The sequence below is a fragment of the Eumetopias jubatus genome, unplaced genomic scaffold, assembly GCF_037043125.1.
Source record: "Eumetopias jubatus isolate StellerSeaLion01/CBP00866 unplaced genomic scaffold, mEumJub1_p1.0 scaffold_15, whole genome shotgun sequence".
Taxonomy (NCBI): domain Eukaryota; kingdom Metazoa; phylum Chordata; class Mammalia; order Carnivora; family Otariidae; genus Eumetopias; species Eumetopias jubatus.
The window spans coordinates 95,119,261-95,136,066 of NW_028274821.1; the positions used below are offsets into that span (position 1 = coordinate 95,119,261).

General features: G+C 51.2%; 2 protein-coding genes across 7 annotated transcripts in view; one reads left to right on the plus strand and one right to left on the minus strand.

Annotated features, from left to right (window-relative positions):
* Nucleotides 1-16,806, plus strand: part of CACNA1B (calcium voltage-gated channel subunit alpha1 B) — a 181,394-nt gene that overhangs the window by 148,796 nt on the left and 15,792 nt on the right. For all 6 annotated transcript variants that reach the window (XM_088019210.1, XM_088019213.1, XM_088019211.1 and 3 more), the window contains 5 exons: nucleotides 43-108; nucleotides 1,466-1,557; nucleotides 3,771-3,915; nucleotides 10,115-10,242; nucleotides 16,308-16,404. In XM_088019210.1, coding sequence (XP_087875336.1) covers nucleotides 43-108; nucleotides 1,466-1,557; nucleotides 3,771-3,915; nucleotides 10,115-10,242; nucleotides 16,308-16,404 — 528 coding nt within the window. The remainder of the gene's footprint in view (nucleotides 1-42; nucleotides 109-1,465; nucleotides 1,558-3,770; nucleotides 3,916-10,114; nucleotides 10,243-16,307; nucleotides 16,405-16,806) is intronic.
* LOC114204280 (ribonuclease P protein subunit p20-like) lies at nucleotides 8,326-8,755 on the minus strand. The gene has a single exon (XM_028097411.2). It carries the CDS (start codon nucleotides 8,746-8,748, stop codon nucleotides 8,326-8,328), a length of 423 nt encoding a protein of 140 aa, XP_027953212.1. The 5' UTR covers nucleotides 8,749-8,755.

Sequence of the window (16,806 nt, forward strand, 5' to 3'; positions counted from 1 at the left end):
AGCCCTCCCTGGAGCTGCCCTGTCCTCTGTATGTCTCCACAGGCCCTGCCCTATGTGTGTCTGCTCATCGCCATGCTGTTCTTCATCTATGCCATCATCGGCATGCAGGTGGGTGCGGCTGATGGGACAGGGAGCAGAAGGGGCCCCTGTGCCCTGGGGCAGAAGGGCACTGATCATGGTCATCAAATGGTATCAATGACAGATTGGCACTTGGGGAACATTTCCATGTTTGAAGCACTTTATGAACTTAATTCTCAGAAAGGCTGTTCTACCGATAAGGACACAGAGGCTGGGCACCACGGGTTTGGTCCTGTCACCCAGAGTCCACTAGTGAGGCGTAGCTCCACCGTCTGTGGGAAAATGCTCTGCTGTGCTCCTGAGTGGAACCCCATTGGGCTGTTAGGGTGTTGATGGGCATGTTTGATTGGGTGCCGGGCCCCCATGGTGGTGGAGCTTTTGAGCACATCTGCCTGGTGCTGAGTGGCCTGCAAAGCACCAGCTGGTCATTCTGTTAGTCCAGAGAGTTGACCTGATCCTTTACAGGAAGTTATATATTACAGAAGAAAAAAGTCAACAGGATCACACCAGATCACTGTACTGTCAAGTTCAGCTTGGATAAGTTAGAATGCCTTTATTTTGCCAAAGAACCCTTTGTCAGCTACTTGGAAAAACATTTAAAAGACAAAGCAGTGTTCCAGTTTTAAATCTTTGGCATCTGGCCACTTTTCAACAGTAGGATGGGAGATGGATCCAAATGTTAAATTATAGTGGGAGAAGCCATTGTCTTAAAGGGTAGCTGAAAACTGATTTTTAAACTCGATTTCAGGGATTGAAAAGGTTCTCTTCCTTTAAAATTTGCTGAGATCTGATGCTATTTAAAAAATATATATATTTGTGCCTGCTTTGGTTTGGGAATTTATAAGACCAGAAGGGTCACTGATCTTTGTTTTTGGTGAATATGTGATAGTTCATAAATTTTTCAGCCAGATTCCAGATTTTAAGCCAAGTACAGTTACTGACTTGTTTGCATTCCTAACCCTAAAAATAAATCAATTAAAATGGATAAAAAGCCCGTTGTGATATTTGCACAGAAATTTAGAAAGAAACTTTCAAGTTGACCTCATAGCTATTACCAATGAAATTACTGCTTCGGAGTCATTGATGACAAGATGAAATTTCAAATGCTTCCTGTCTTATATATAGCGCAGCACATGTAAACTTAGCTCCAGGTGGCATTTTTACTCGGCATGCAGACTTGCAGGTGTAGACATGCGGAACTGGGCAGGGGGGCGGGCAGTGACGTGTTTGGCTGAAGTGCTGACCCCTCCAGCCCCTGCCGCAGTGGTGGTGGCTAAGGGCAGCGTCCTGTGCCCTGTGGGTCCTCACGTGCACATATCCTCTTCTGCCTGGCCACAGCTCCTGAGGACCCAACAGTACCAGCCTGTAGCCTTCTTTCTCATTTCAGGTTTTTGGAAATATTGCCCTGGATGATGACACCAGCATCAACCGGCACAACAACTTCAGGACGTTTTTGCAAGCCTTGATGCTGTTGTTCAGGTGTGTTGTTTGGGGAGTCAGCGCAGGCTCAGAGGCTCCTCCGTTCAGGAGGGACAGGGCATGTGCCGACCCAGAGGGCCACCCCCTCCGACCCCCAGCTCGTGCTGGCTTCCCCTCAGTGGGCCTTCCCAGCTTCTTCTCCCCTCTTCCTCCTTCCTTCCCTAAGGGTTCCTGGGCCTCGGGACAGATGGAAGGGAAGTCCATGAGGGAGGTCAACCTGAGAGCCCCAGGTGAGGCTGGCCTTGACCATCTCAGCTCAGATCCCTGGGGGTGGCCAGAAGGCCTCTGGTAAAGCTGCAGCCAAGGGTCTGGGAGGACAGAAGGTGTCCAGCAGGGCCTTTTTCGGTGTGCTGGCCATAGGCTTTGCATCTGCTCACCTTGTTGACTGCAGGGTCTGTGGGATCGGGGGCGGGGGCAGGGGTGGGGGCAGGGCAGGGGGACACAGAATGTGCTACTCAGGGACCCAAGGAGCTCAACTGGCCAGAGTGAGTGCCTCCAGTGCCCCATGGCTCAGAGGACTGCAATCCCCTAGGCTCCAGACTCCAAGGCAGGCAGAGTAGCTTGTTTCTGGCTCAAGCACCTCCCTGTGTGCTCAACAGGGCTGCATGTCAGCTTCTGTTCCAAGACGTGACACACTCTCTGTGGCCCATCCTGGCTTGGGGGCTGTGGGGAGGGGGTGAATGTGTCTCACTGCCTCCGTGTCCCCTTCGTTAAGGCAAGCCCACCACATGACCCTAGGAGGGAAGAAAGGAGCGCTTCGCAGGGACTTGTGGAGGAGGGGTGCTGACATAAAACCCTGCCTGAGGTGCCCACACGCGTGTTTGTTCATGCAGATGCACCAGGATGCTGTGAGGCCTGTGCTGGGAGATGCCCAGCGTGGTGAATCCCAGGCAGATGCATCCAGGGCCCGTGGAGGTTCTTCTTTTTATGGAGGGAGATCAGACCGATCTGCTTAGCTAAGCTGCCTGGAGAGAGTTGTCTGACTCTTGTTTTTTTATCAGATGGACAAGTATCCTTAGGCCTACACTTTCTCCAAATGACATCATTTCTCTGGACTTTAGCTATTACGTTCATTTCATCTCGTCATTAATTAACGTCCTGCCTCCTGCTGCAAGAGTTGAGGCAGGCCTATGAAACCAGCCTCAGTTTTAAGTCTTTGTTCTCAAAGATCTCTTTTCCTCCCTGGTCTCTGTGTCACGTGTGAGCACCAGTATCAGTCAGGCCTGGCATTGGACAGCTGCCCTGCAGGAAAAGCCCCCTACTCCTAGCCATCGTTAATGGGAAGTGGGCTCCACTTGTGCCGAGAGCTGGCCATGCAGGCACACCAAGTCGGGGGGGGGCGGTGCCCAGGCCTCTGGTCTGCCTGCTAGTCTAGTGCACATCTGGCCCTCATGCTGGCTGCATACCCAGGGACAAAAGTCCATGAAGAAAGGTCCTCCAGGGTGGCCGCTCAGGCTGGTGGGGTTATTCTTGGTGTGTTCCGGAAACAGCAGACGCTGGTGTGGCTGGAGTGGACTGAGCAGAGACCACGGGGAAAGAGCAGGCTGCGAGTTTCACAGAGCTGTGGGCAGTTGTGTGAATGTTGGCTTTTGCAGTGAGTGAGGGGTCATTGAGAGGAAAAGTGACCTGATCTCACCTGTGTGTAGTGGACCCACTTGGCTGTTGGGTGGGGCAGAGCAGGAAGATCCGTGAGGAAGCTATTGCAGCAGCTCAGGGGAGGTGGTTGTTGCTTAGCCCAGGGTGCTGAGAAGTGGTAAGAGTCTAGCTGGTTTTTGAAGGTAGATGAGCTGATGAAGCTGGTGAGAAGGAATGGAGGCAGGGATTCCTGCAGTATATTTGGCCTAAGAAACGGGATGGAGCCCTCATTTCTTGAATCAGGGAAGGCTGGGATGGCACATGCTGGGTGAGGGAGGCCAGGAAGGGCTGTGTTGGCTTCGGGGTGCCAGAGGTCCATGAAGGGGCGTTCACCACAGTGCTGACTTTTGGTGCAGTGCCTTGTTTTCAGTAACTAGTTCTTTCCGAGTTAATGATCAATTTGAAAACCTAATGCCAGAGGATTCTTTTTAAGAAGCAGGCATCTCTTACCTAGACCTTACATATGAGTGGGTTCTCTGTGGGAGGGAGCCCAGGGAGGGTATAGCTCTTCTGAGATTTCTTCTCAGGCTGGCCTGGGCCTTCCTTTGTGGGTCTCATGGCTCTGCCCTTCTTCTCAGGAGTGCCACTGGGGAGGCCTGGCATGAGATCATGCTGTCTTGTCTCAGCAACCAGGCCTGTGATGAGCACGCCAATGCCAGTGAGTGTGGGAGCGACTTTGCCTACTTCTACTTCGTCTCCTTCATCTTCCTTTGCTCCTTTCTGGTAAGTCCTGGTCACTGTGCCCATGTGTCCACCTGTCTCAATCCATCCCAGGCCCCCCCTCCATCTCTCACTGATCCCTGATACTGATTCATGTCATATTACAAGCGGATTCTGTGTTGATGGTCCTGTTTCCCCAGAGACGATGACCTCTAAAAGGACCCACTCTGTCATGAGCTCCTGTGGGCCTTGCCTTTCCTTCTCAGAAAGGGTTTTAAGTTTCCACGGGACAACTGTCCTTTAGTCTTTAGCCTCTGCCATGGTGATGAGTTACAAAGAAGCAGCACTCCAGCTGGTGTGCCTGGGGCAGATGAGCCTCAGGAAACGGGTTGTTGGGGCGGTAAGTGGACTAGGTCCAAGTCAGCAGACACCTCTGGGAAACTTTGAGCAGGGGCATGACACAATCTGGTTGATACTTTAAAACCTTGCTCTGGCCTCTGGTCAGGAGAGGCTGAAGAGTGGTCAGGAGGTGGCTGGAGGTGACAGTGCCTAGAGAAGGGTGGGGATGAAGGGGGTTGAGCTGCACTTTAAAGACAGAGCCAACATGACTGATGAGTAAGCACAGGCATGAGAGAAAAAGAGAAAGAAAGCCGCACCTGCCATTCGCTGGGGTGCTGGAGAAACAGGCGCTCGTTCATGCCAGTGAGAATGTGACGAGGTGCAGCAGCTGTGGAAGACAGTATGGTAGCTCCTCAGTAAACTGAAAATAGAATGGCAGTATAATCCAGCAACTCCACTTCTGGGCGTATGCCAGAATTGAAGACAGGGACTTGAATAAATATTTGTACACATACGTTCATAGCAGCATTATTCACAATGGCCAGGAGGTAAAAGCAACCAAAGTGCCCACCAACAAGTGATTGGTACACACAATGTGACATGAACATACAAGGCACTATCATTCGGCCTTAACAAGAGAGGCAGTTCTGGCCCATGCTTCAATATGAATGAATCGTGAAGTCATTATGCCAAGCGAAATAAACCAGTGACAAAAGGAAAAATAACTGTATGGTTTCACCTATCTGAGGCCCTCGAGTGAAGTTCACAGAGACAGAGTAGGATGTAGGATGGCGGGTGCCAGGGACTGGGGGAGGGGTGGGAGTTAGGGTTTAATGGGGTCAGGGTTTCAGTTGGGGAGGATGGAAGAATTCTGGAGATGGACGGTGGGGATGATTGCACAACAGTGTCCGTGTGCTTGATGCCGCTGCACCGTGCACCTAAAAGTGGTTAAATTGGTAAGCTTTTTGCTATGTATGTTTTACCACAATTTAGAAAATGGTATTAAAAAAGAATTAACATAAATCCTATCCAAACTCTTTTTATTTTTTTAGAGGGGGGAGGGAAAGAGGGAGAGAGAGAATCTCAAGCAGACTCCATGCTGATTGCGGAGCCCGACGTGGGACTCCATCTCACGACCCTGAGCTGAAATCAAGACTCGAACGCTTAACTGACTGCTCCAACCAAGTGCCCCCTATTCAGATTCTTTCAAAAAGTAGAAGAGCAAACACCTCCTAACATATCCTGTGATGCTGCCATTGTCCTAATACCAAAGGCAGGCAAAGATGCCACAAAAAAAGAAAACTACAACCAATGTCCCTGATAAATATATAGTAAGAATCCTGAACAAGATACTAACAGACTAGTTCCAATAACACATTAAAAGGATTATACACCATGATCAATTGGGATTTATCCCAGGAATGCGCGGATGCATTTTCAACATACAAAGATTAACCAATGTGTTGAGGAAAAAACCCACATGATTATCTCATTGGTGCGGAAAAGCATTTGACAAAATTCAACACCCTTTCATGACAGAAAGACTTAGCAAACTCGGAGTAGAAGGGAACGTCCATAACATGATGAAGGACATTTATGAAAAACCTACAGTTAACATTATACTCAGTGGTGAAAGACTACAAACTTTTCCCCCAAACAGCAGGAATTAGACAAGGATGCCCACTTTTTTTTTTAATTATGTTAATCATCATACATTACATCATTAGTTTTTGATGTAGTGTTCCATGATTCACTGTTTGCATATAACACCCAGTGCTCCACGCAGAACGTGCCCTCTTTAATACCCATCACCAAGGATGCCCATTTTTTTATCACTTTTCAACATCGTGCCAGAAGTCCTAGTTAGAGCAGTTAGGCAAGAAAAAGAAATAAAAAGCATCCAAATTGGAAAGGAAGAAGTAAAGATATCTCTATTTGCAGATGATACTATTCTATATGTAGATCATCCTGAAGCACACACACACACACACACACACACACACACACACACACACATGCTACTAATACCAATAAATGAGTTAAAGTGTCAGGGTACAAAATCAACACATAGTAAACAACCAGAAAAGGAAATTAAGGCAATAATCTATTTCCAGTAGCACCCAAAAGGATAAAATACCTAGGAATAAATAAATACCCATGGAGATGAAAACTTGTACAGTGAAAACTGCAAAATATCGCTAAAATGAGTTAAAGAAGAACAAATTAAATGGAAAGACATGCATGTCCATGGATCAGAAGACTTAATATTGGTAAGGTGGTAATGTCCCCACAAAGTGAACTCTAGATTCAGTGTGATCCCTGTCAGAGCTCCAGTGGCCTTTCTACAGGAATGGAAAAGCTGATCCTCAAATTCATATGGAATGGCAAGGAGCCCCAAATAACAAAAAATCTTGAAAATTAAAGACTAAGTGAGAGAACTCACATTTCCCTATTTCAAAACTTACTATAAAGGTACCATGAGTAAAAACAATGTGGCTGAAGAGATACTTTTCCAAAGAAGACATACAGGTAACCAACAGGTACATGTAAGGGTGCTCAGCATCACTGATCATCAGGGAAATGCAAATCAAAATCCTGAGAGCCAAGATATGGAAACAACCTAAGTGTTCATCAACAGATGAATTAGATAAGGAAGATTTGGTGTGTGTGTACACACACACACACGCCCACATTTTTCAGCAATGGGAAAGGAGGAAATCCTTCTGTCATTTGTGACAACACGGATGGATCTTGAGGGCATTATGCTAGGTGAAAAAGGCCAGACAGGGGAAGACGCATACTGCATGTATAACTTATATGTGGAATATTTTTTAGAGGTCAAACCGTAGGAACAGAGAGTAAAAGAGTCGTTGCCAGGGACTAGAGAGTTGGGGAAATAGGGAGACGTTGGTAAAAGGGTACACACTTTCAGCTATAATATGAATAATGTCTGAGGATGTAAAGTAAAACATGGTGACTATAGTTGATAATACTGTATTGTATAATTGAATTTTTCTGAGAGTAGAACAAAAGTGTTCTACCAAAAAAAATAGGTGATGGATGCGTCATTTAGATGGTAGGAATGATTTCACAATGTTTATGTATGTGTATATACCACAATATGCACTTTAAGTCTCTTATAATTATGTCAGTTATATATATCTTAATAAGGATGATACCGGGGCAGTATGGTATTGGCATAAGGATAGACCAGTGGAGTGGGATGGAGATTCCAGAAATAAATCCAAATATCTGTGGACAGTTGATTTTTGACAAGGATGCCAAAGCTGTTCAGTATGGAAAGAATAGTTTCTCTAAGACATGGTGAAGAGACAACTGGATGTCCACATGCAAAAAAATAAAGATGGACCCCTACCTCAGCCCATATACAAAAAGGAACCCAGAATTGATGAAAGAGCTAACACTACAAAACTCTTAGAAGAAAGCATAGGGGGCAGAACTTCATGATCTCAGATTTGTCCGAGGATTCTTAGATTCAACACCAAAATCACAAGCAACAAAAGAAAAAAATAAATTAGACTACTCAAAATTAAACACTTGTGTGTGTCAAAGGGGATTATAAAAAATGTGAAAATACAATTTAAGGAATGGGAGAAAATACTAATCCACATATTTTATAAGGGGATAATATCCAAAATACATAAAGAACTCTTAGAACTGTACTACAAAAGACAGCCATATAAAAAATGGGCAAAAAATCAGAATAGACATTTTAGCCAAGAAGATATACAAAGTGGCCAACAAGCACATGAAGACATTCATCACCTTTGGGCATTGAGGAAACTCAAAACCACACACTCCCTTCACACTCACTAGGATGGCTATAATGATAATAATTTTTTTTTCGGGGGTGGCTGCGTACTAACACAACTTGGTAGTTTTTATTGTCTAGGACAATGGTCACAGACCACAAAGACTCGGGAAGACCCAATGCTTGGGCCCAACAAGAGACAATCCTCTCCCTCGCAGTTCAGAGTCCTCTGGGCTGTAAGGGGACAGGCTTTTCTTACGTGGCTCTGGTAGAAGGTCCATGACTGTACTCAGTACAAGAAGAGCCACAGCTGAGCCTACTTATGTGGGGGTGGGTGGATAAGGTGGCCATCCTCATTTCCATTACTCGGGTGCAACCCTGAAGACCCGGATGTGGATGGCCGAGTTGTTGCGGATGCGGGTCAGCGGCTCTCGTGTATCAGTCTCTGGTTCCAGCTCATCGAGAAGCTCCACGGTGGAGGGATTGGCAGCCACCTGCAAGGACCCGAAGCTGCCTGCCTGAAGCTGTAGGGCAATGCTGATGGCACGGTTGATGGTCAGGCCCAAGCCATGAATGCAGATCTCACTGCATGAATTCTGACCCCGAGCCCCTCCGTCCAGAAGCTTTTGGCAGCGGGCCAACTGGGCCTTAAAGTCAGTCTTCATGTTGACATAAATGTCACTGGGCCTCCGGGGCAGGCGGTGGGGGAGCCGCTTCCGAAGGGTATACTCCCCCGGGTCCAGCTCAGCCTCGACGGCCCCGCGGGGCTCTCGGTTTTCCGCCATGCTGTGTGCCACTCTCCAGTCCACAGTCCCCTTCCCGAGCACGTGGCCCGCTCCGGGCCAAGCCACTCAAGCGCTGCGCCCACCCGCTCGGACGGAGCGCGAGGCGCCGGACACGCAGGACCGAGGAAGAGAAGAAAAGCCGCGCGCGGGAGGATCGCGAGACTGCGGCCGCCCTTACGGCTCGGGGATCCTGAAAGATAATAATTTTTTTAATGGAAAATAACCAGCATTGGCAAGGACATGGAGAAATAGTAACTCTTGCACATTGTGATAGGAATGTAAAATGAGGCAACTTCTGTGGAAAACAGTTCAGCCCAAAGGTGGAAACAACCCAAATATCCATCAATGGATGAATAAACAAACTTGTATATACCTACCATGGAATATTATTCAGCCTTAAAAAGCAATGAAGTTCTGACCCGAATGAATGGCTGAGCCTCAAAAAATCACGCTAAGTGAAAGAAGTCAGGCACAAAAGACCCTATATGGTCCTGTATTGTAGGATTCCTTTTATATGAAGTACCCCAAATAGACAAGCCGATAGATGCGGAACAGAGATTGCTAGGGAACGGGAGAAAGGGGAAATAAGTGAGTGACTGCTTACAGTAGGAGGCATTTTCTGGGATGATAAAGAATTTTTGAGGGGCACCTGAGTGGCTCAGTTGTCAAGTGTCTGCCTTGGGCTCAGGTCATGATCCCAGGGCCCTGGGATCGAGTCCCGCATCGGGCTTCCTGCTCCGCGGGAAGCCTGCTTCTCCCTCTCCCACTCCCCCTGCTTGTGTTCCCTCTCTCGCTGTGTCTCTCTGTCAAATAAATAAATAAAATCTTTAAAAAAAAAAAGAATTTTTGAAACTAGAGAGGTGGTTGCATAATATTGTGAATACACTAAAGCCCCCGAGTTGTACTCTTCAAAATGATTAAATGTATGTTATGTGAATTTCAACTCAATCAAACAAAAAAGAAGCTGAGCTTTTGGCCTCTGGAGTCCAAACTACTAACTCCAAAGTCACTGTTTTCCTTGAAGGCTGGCTAGGTGGGGAAGAGGGTGGTGATGGGAGGTGGGGCGGGAGGGGTGCCAACATGAATTAAGGTAGGGCAGCAGAAGCAGGGAGTGGGAGGGGCCTGGGTTAGTTTGCGGGACCCAGAACCCCTGGGTAGGAGGCTGGCTGCTGCGGAGGCTGGTGGTGGTGGTGGTGCAGGGGAGGCCCAGAGGCTGGGGGGAGCAGGGCTGGACGGGCTCTGGCTGAGTCAGAGTGGCCTCCGCTGCCACGATGGTTTCGCACAGACTTTGGCTGGAGGGTAAGGGCTAGGGTAGAGGGCGGGCTGAGATCTCTCTACGTCACCCCTTCTCCTTCCTGTCCTGCAGATGTTGAACCTCTTTGTGGCCGTGATCATGGACAATTTTGAGTACCTTACACGGGACTCTTCCATCCTAGGGCCTCACCACCTGGACGAGTTCATCCGGGTCTGGGCTGAGTACGACCCGGCCGCGTGGTGAGTGGCCCCCGTGCTCCGTGGTCCTCAGGGTGGTCCGTGCCACGGATCTCGGGACAGGGCTGGGTGGCTTCAGACCTGTGTCATGTGACACAGGTTTTGTCAAACCCCCTCAGGTTTTGGCGGGGTCCGCAGAGGGTGGTGCCAGGTCCCCTTCTAGGTGGCACGCTCCTTCTCATGCCCACAGTGCTCTTACACAGCTCCCTGGGCTGAGAAATGCTCTGTGAGACCCTTAGTCCAGCACTTTGGAGGTTCCAAGGGGTCTGTGAGGCTCAAGTCTCTTGCCAAATGGGAGTGTACTGTCTCCTCACAGGTCTGTCACATGAGGGGCGTGGAGGGCTCAAGGGAGAGGGTGTGGACACAGCAGGAGGGCCTTCCCTTGGGGCCTCACCGTCCTCATGAAGCTTGGAGGCCTTCATGGCAGAAATGACATTCTTCCCGCCGATGGGCTCAGGCCTCTCCCTCTCTGCCATCTCTTGGGAACAGGAGCCAACATGCACCTCTGTGTCCCCGGCCCAGGCTGCAAATAGCGGGTGCTTGGTGAACTTCCACTGAAATTAAAGGAGCTACCAGGAAGGGTCTAGTATGTTGAAGACCCTTTGGTCATGGTGGGAAAGGGTTACTGTGTTGCATTAAGTGAGGGGTAGTTCGTTTCCAGACAGAGCAAGTATGTCATGAGGGGACTGGCTTGCATTAGAAGGGTGTTCCGTGATCCATGGGAGAGTCCTGCACACCCAGGACACATACTCTTATCCTCGGGGCTAGCAAAGCAGCATGGACTCACCATCTGCCCATTTGTCTGTTCCTTCATCACTCGCTTCTTCATTTGCTTATTCATTCATTCACTCTCTCAAGCGGATACTTGAGTAGTTATTCAGGGCATGCTCTCTGCAAGGCCAACACAGGACATGGAGGGGCCAAGAGACCTGGCTGCTGGGGAAGGCACAGGCCTGCTCATGGCCTCGCTCATGGTGAGCGCTCAGCAGACATGAATGTGAATGAACAGTGCATCAGTAAACGGATGGGCATCCGTCCCTTCCCACGCTCGAAGGGAATGAGAAGACTGTGAAGATGGGGTGTAGCCACTTCCCGCCTCCTCTCTCCGAGGCTCCCAGCCTGCCCATGTCCCCTTCGCACAGCTCTGTGTTTGGTCACCCCTTGCGTGGTAGAGGCCTGGAGGAGATGGTCAGTGTCGTCGTGGGGAGGACCCTACTGCCCACAGTTTTTCCCTAAATTGGAGCTCAGCAAGGGGATTGCTCCAGAGATCTCTGACCCTCAAGTCCCTGGGAGCTTGGCTGGGCTCCCCCACCCTCCTCTCATCCAGCCTTCCTGGAGCCCCTACCCCATCATGTGAGGATCCAGAAGAGGCTGTATGAGACCCTTCCCAGGCTGGGCAAGTCCTGAAACCACTGGTAGCACCAGCAACCCTAGGACATTTCCATTCCTGTAGTGTCTCTGGGTGTTTTCCATTGTAGTGAAAATTGAATAATTTTCACGCAGTGCAGAACAAGCATGGCTTTTATTTATGTTTCATGGTGTAGGTGACCGTTTTTGTGGCCTCGGAGAGTCCTGTCATTTTGCTGATGCGTCAGCACATCGGCCCTGCAGTGCCCAGTGTCATTCTGGGTCAGGGGTAGGTGTGGGTTCTCTGGTCAGGAGGGCCCAGTCAGGTCAGAGAGCAGGAGAGACTCCAAGTGAGGCAGGCTTGAGGCTCATTCTAGGAGGGTCATCTGCACTGTGGTCTCAAGAGATGCTGCTGTTTCTGGGCACATTGTTTCTAGTATATGTGCTGCCAAAGGGAGCACCGGGCACATTGTTTCTAAAGCGTGTGTTGCAGGGAAGCAGAGATGCTGTATGGGCAGTATGTCCATATGTGCAGGAGAAAGGCAAGTCAATGCAGGCCTGTGAGAGGGGAGGACTTCCCCCAAATCTTTATGAACTGTAGACCCAGGGTTTCCCCTAGTCCAGCCACAGGTGGAGCAGAATTTGGACATACAGGAAATGGACTTGGGCCAGACTGTGGTTTTGTGATGGTGCACAGGGGGCTCAGACTCTTTCCCAAATCCAGAGTTCTGAAAATGGGGCCTCTGGAAGGCAGGAGCCATTGGGAGTGGGGTAAAGAAAGTGCTGTGGAAGAGTAGACAGCAAATATAAGCGTCACCCCAGAGGTGGCATCTGTGAAATAGCACCCAAGACCATGGTCCAAAAGTAGCAAAAATGTGACCCGCAACTAACACTCAGACTTGCTGCTCCCACATGTGGCCTGGGCTGAAAACACAGCCTGCCTCCAGATGGCAGGGGATAGGGGAAGGCCCAGCAGAGGCAGCTGAGGAGACTGAGTCCTGGGCACAGGACTGAGGGTGCTTTGAGCCCTTCCTAGCCTCCGTGGCAGATGTAGGGATGTGGTCCGCTTTATATCCCAGGTGGCCACTCTGCTGTCTCCTCGTTCTTGGAGAGACTTAAAGAACAACAAAACTTTGTGAAATTTCCCAAGCTTTCATATGTGTGTATGGCTCTGTGGGTGTGTGCACAAGTGTACACATGTGCGCGTGTTGCATATGTGCACGGGTGTGTTTGTGTGCACATGTGGCATGCGTACATGCATGTTTGCAGCAGACATACATGTGTGCATGTGCGCACATGCACATGGTTTGGGTGTATGTGTATGAGCGTGCACAGGTGATTGTGCAAATGTGAGTGCAGTGCATGTGTGTGAATGTGTAGCAGACATACATGTGTGCATGTGCACACACGCACATAGTTTGTGTGTATGCATACGAGCGTGCACACGTGATTGTGTGCAAATGTGTGAGTGCAGTGCATGTGTGCACATGTGTGAGCATGGGTGTACATGCACATGGTTTGTATGCATACGAGTGTGCACACGTGATTGTGTGCAAATGTGAGTGCAGTGCATGTGTGCTTGTGTGCACGTGTGGGAATGTGCAACAGACATACATGTGTACATGTGCGCACACGCACATGGTTTGTGTGTATGCGTACGCGCGTGCACACATGATTGTGTGCAGATGTGTGAGTGCAGTGCATGTGTGCACGTGTGTGTGAATGCACGTGTGCATGGGTGTACACGGGCATGCATGCTTGTGTGTGCACATGTGTGTGAACGCAGGTGTGCATGGGTATGTATGTGCACATGTGCGTGCACACATGCCTGCTGTGGGGAGATGAAGAAGGCGTGGGGTTGTTGCTTTCTGGTGCCGCCTTCTCCCATCTTCCCCGTTGCCTCACTTGGTGAAGGGTAGAGAGTCGAGAGAATCACAATCACACCTGTAAGCGATCTGTCTACTCATCTTTGTGTTCATCCATCTGCCCAGTCAACATTCCTGAGCATCCGCCGTGTGCTGGGGACCAGGGGTGTGTAGGTGAAGCAAGCACGTGCTCTCGGGATGCTGAGTTGAACGGGGCTGTGGGAGAACAGAGGAGCCATAGTGTGAGCCCGGGGTGTTCGAGGAGGGAGAAACCCCATCTGGCCGGTGAGTCAGAGGAGGTGGCATTTGAGCCAAACTGAAGAGGGCAGGATGGATTGAGCTCTAGAGAAGAGGTTGGGCCCGGGGCTGAAGGGAAGGGGGTGTGATTGTGTCTGATGGAGAAGAGAATGCATTGCAAAGGGGCTGGAAGGGCGGCTGGGACAGGTTGAGAAGGTCTTGAAATTTGGGATAAACAAGGAGCTTTGACTTTGCTTTATAGACAGCGAGGACAGTTTTTTGCATTGCAGTGACAGTATGGTGCCCCCACTTTCCATCTGGTGCCGTCTGAGGGATTCGATGGTGGAAGAGAGAAGATGAGCCAGAGAACAGGCTGTGAATTGGGTTGGGTGATTATTGGGGCTGGGGGCTTCACCATGCTTCCAGACCCTTCGTCATGATCCTTTAGGTCCAGTGAGTTAGCAGGCACCTTGGGTGAGGCCAAAGTGGGGCTTCCTCTTTCTTCCCTCTTTTCCAGAAGTAATTTGGAGCTGACTGGACAGGAAAGAGAAACGTCGGTGTTGGCCAGGGTGCCCACCCTGGGACTAGGGGGTCCTTAGCCGGGCCAGCAGACTCCAGGAGATGCAGGAGGTAGAGACGGTCAGGAGAGCCAGGCGTGGGGTCTCCGGAACTCAGGGAGTGAGAGGAGGGGCTGCCAGAGAGGGTGGGCGAACAAGACCCGGGGGGAGGCGGACCAGTGGTTCCAGTGCGTGCACAGTGGGGGCTTGCGACAGGGGCCAGCACTGGTTCTGTATGGTGTGCCTCCTGCCCGCGTCAGGCTCTGGAAATGGTCTTGGGATTGCCCTGCCTCCCGGGGCTTTCTGAGCCCCAGGATTCCCTGCAGGGAGCTGCCTGTCCAGCCGCCCGGCTCCTCTTCCTGTCGCAGGCTGGGTGGGCGGGCGGGACGGGCTCATCGTGCCTTGGTTGCCATAACCTGTGACATTTCCTTTCCAGTTGCCGGATTCATTATAAGGATATGTACAGTTTGTTGCGTTGTATTGCGCCACCCGTTGGCTTAGGGAAGAACTGCCCTCGTAGGTTGGCCTACAAGGTTTGCAACTTCAGAGCCTCCATCCGACATACTCTCCCCTGCCCGAAATGCAAACACAGCACACACTCCCTGCCTGGTTTGGGAATGACGACACCTCACCTCTCTTTCCTCCTGCCCTGCCCCGCCCCGCACTCCAACCTCCTGGACGCTCTGGTGCCCCATCTGATCTCCCGACCCCTCCCGCTGGCTGGGGAGAGGCAGCCTTCTGAGGCAGTGCACACGAAGCTTTCTGGCTGGGCCTGGAGGGCAGGGGTCGGCTGCTGGGTGGGAGCTGGGGGCCAGGCCCTGCCTGTGCCCAAGGAAGCAGCTGTCTTTCCCGGCTTTGCCTCCAGGCTCTGCAGGGTGGGCTAATGGTCAGACAGGCTGGAGGCCAAGGGCCCCAGAGGAGGAGCGCATGGGCACAAGCAGACCAGGAGGAGCGGCCCCTCCCAGTCTGAAGAGCCTGACAACCGAGGGGTTTCTGGTCCCCGAGGGAGGCGAGGACAGAGGCAGTGGAGGCCCAAAGACGGGCCCTCCTGCTTCACCTCTGGATCGATCCACTCAGCCAAGGCTGGGAACCCTGGGGCAGCTGTGCCTGCCAGGAAAAAGCTGTCCCCTTTCTCTCCTGGGTGGCCTGAACCCGACCTCGTCTCTGGGACCCCAAGCAGGTCCCATAGGCAGGTGTCCCCAGGGGTGGAGGTGAGGCTGCAGGCCTGGTGGCCTGTCTACCTCGGAAGACAGTCATCGGCCCCCAGAAACCTCCCTGGATCCGCAGCCTTGTCCCGTGTGTTGGGGCCAGCCCTGCCCCTGGTGTGGACAGGAGGGTGCAAGAGTGGCTCCAAGCCACACCCCACCCCAGCTGCCCACCACAACCCTGCCCCCTCCACCCCCCCACCCCCCTGCCAGTCTCCCATTTCCTGCCCAGCCCTGACTCCCAGCAGCAGCCCCGCCCTGGGCGGCCTCGGGCGTCTCTGGGCTTGGAGCAGGACTCACCGGTCAAGTTTGTCTCTAGAGCCTCGGGGCTCCCCCAGCTCTAGTTTTCTGGCTTGTTGTAGAGTTTTCTCCACTTCTTTAGCCTCTAGGCTAACTTGGAAGCAAATTGAGCGTTACGGAAAGCTATGTTTCTGCCGTGGTTCTGAGGCCGGCCTCATCAGTCACGTAATTCTGTCTGCCGGCTCTCCCGGCATGGTGAAACAGCTCTTCTGATTTGGCATTATCTGTGGTTTCTAAAAGTGTAAAATCAGAAGTTGACAACCCAAAGCCGCCCCGATGCAGCCCTTCCTCATCCCTCCATGTTCATTAGCTCAGATGTCACCCCTGCCCGCTGCCCTGCGTGGGGCTGGAGTGTGGAGGTGAGGCTGGGAGGGGCAAGGAGGGGTTCGGGTCAAGCAGAGAAGTCCCTCATTTTACGTATTTTGACTTTTGGCGTGTAATCGGACGCTGGTTAACTGGATCTGTTTTCTTGTCTGCTTCCTCCCCCCGGCCCCCTCCCGCCGCACCCCTTCCTGTGGACCCCACCCTGCCTCTGCCTCCCTGGGCCGGGTCTCCAGCGGGCGCATCAGTTACAATGACATGTTTGAGATGCTGAAACACATGTCCCCACCCCTGGGGCTGGGGAAGAAATGCCCTGCTCGAGTTGCATACAAGGTAGACCCCGACCCTGCACCCCGAGGCTGGCTGTGCTGGGGCTGGTCTCCCGTCTCCTCTCGGGGCTTGTCCGTCTGTCTGTCTGCCGCTCTGCTGTCTCACTGTTTCTTCCTTTTCTCTGCTCCAGCCATGTCCTCTACCTTCCCAGACAGGGGGACACAGATACCATGATGGTGTCTGCACCTGCCCCTTGTGCCCGCAGGTCTGCCCCCTTGAGAGCCCCTGAGAGGCTCAGGAAGACGGAGCCGGAGCCCTCCACCTGCCTTTTTTCCTTTCCTTCTCTTTCCCAGAAATGAGGGGACAGACCACCTTTCAGACAGAAGCTGTTTTTGTTCCGGGCTCAGGACCGCACTCAGCTTCTCTGTCCCATAAGCACCTGATGAGGGTGGAGGTATCCAGCCC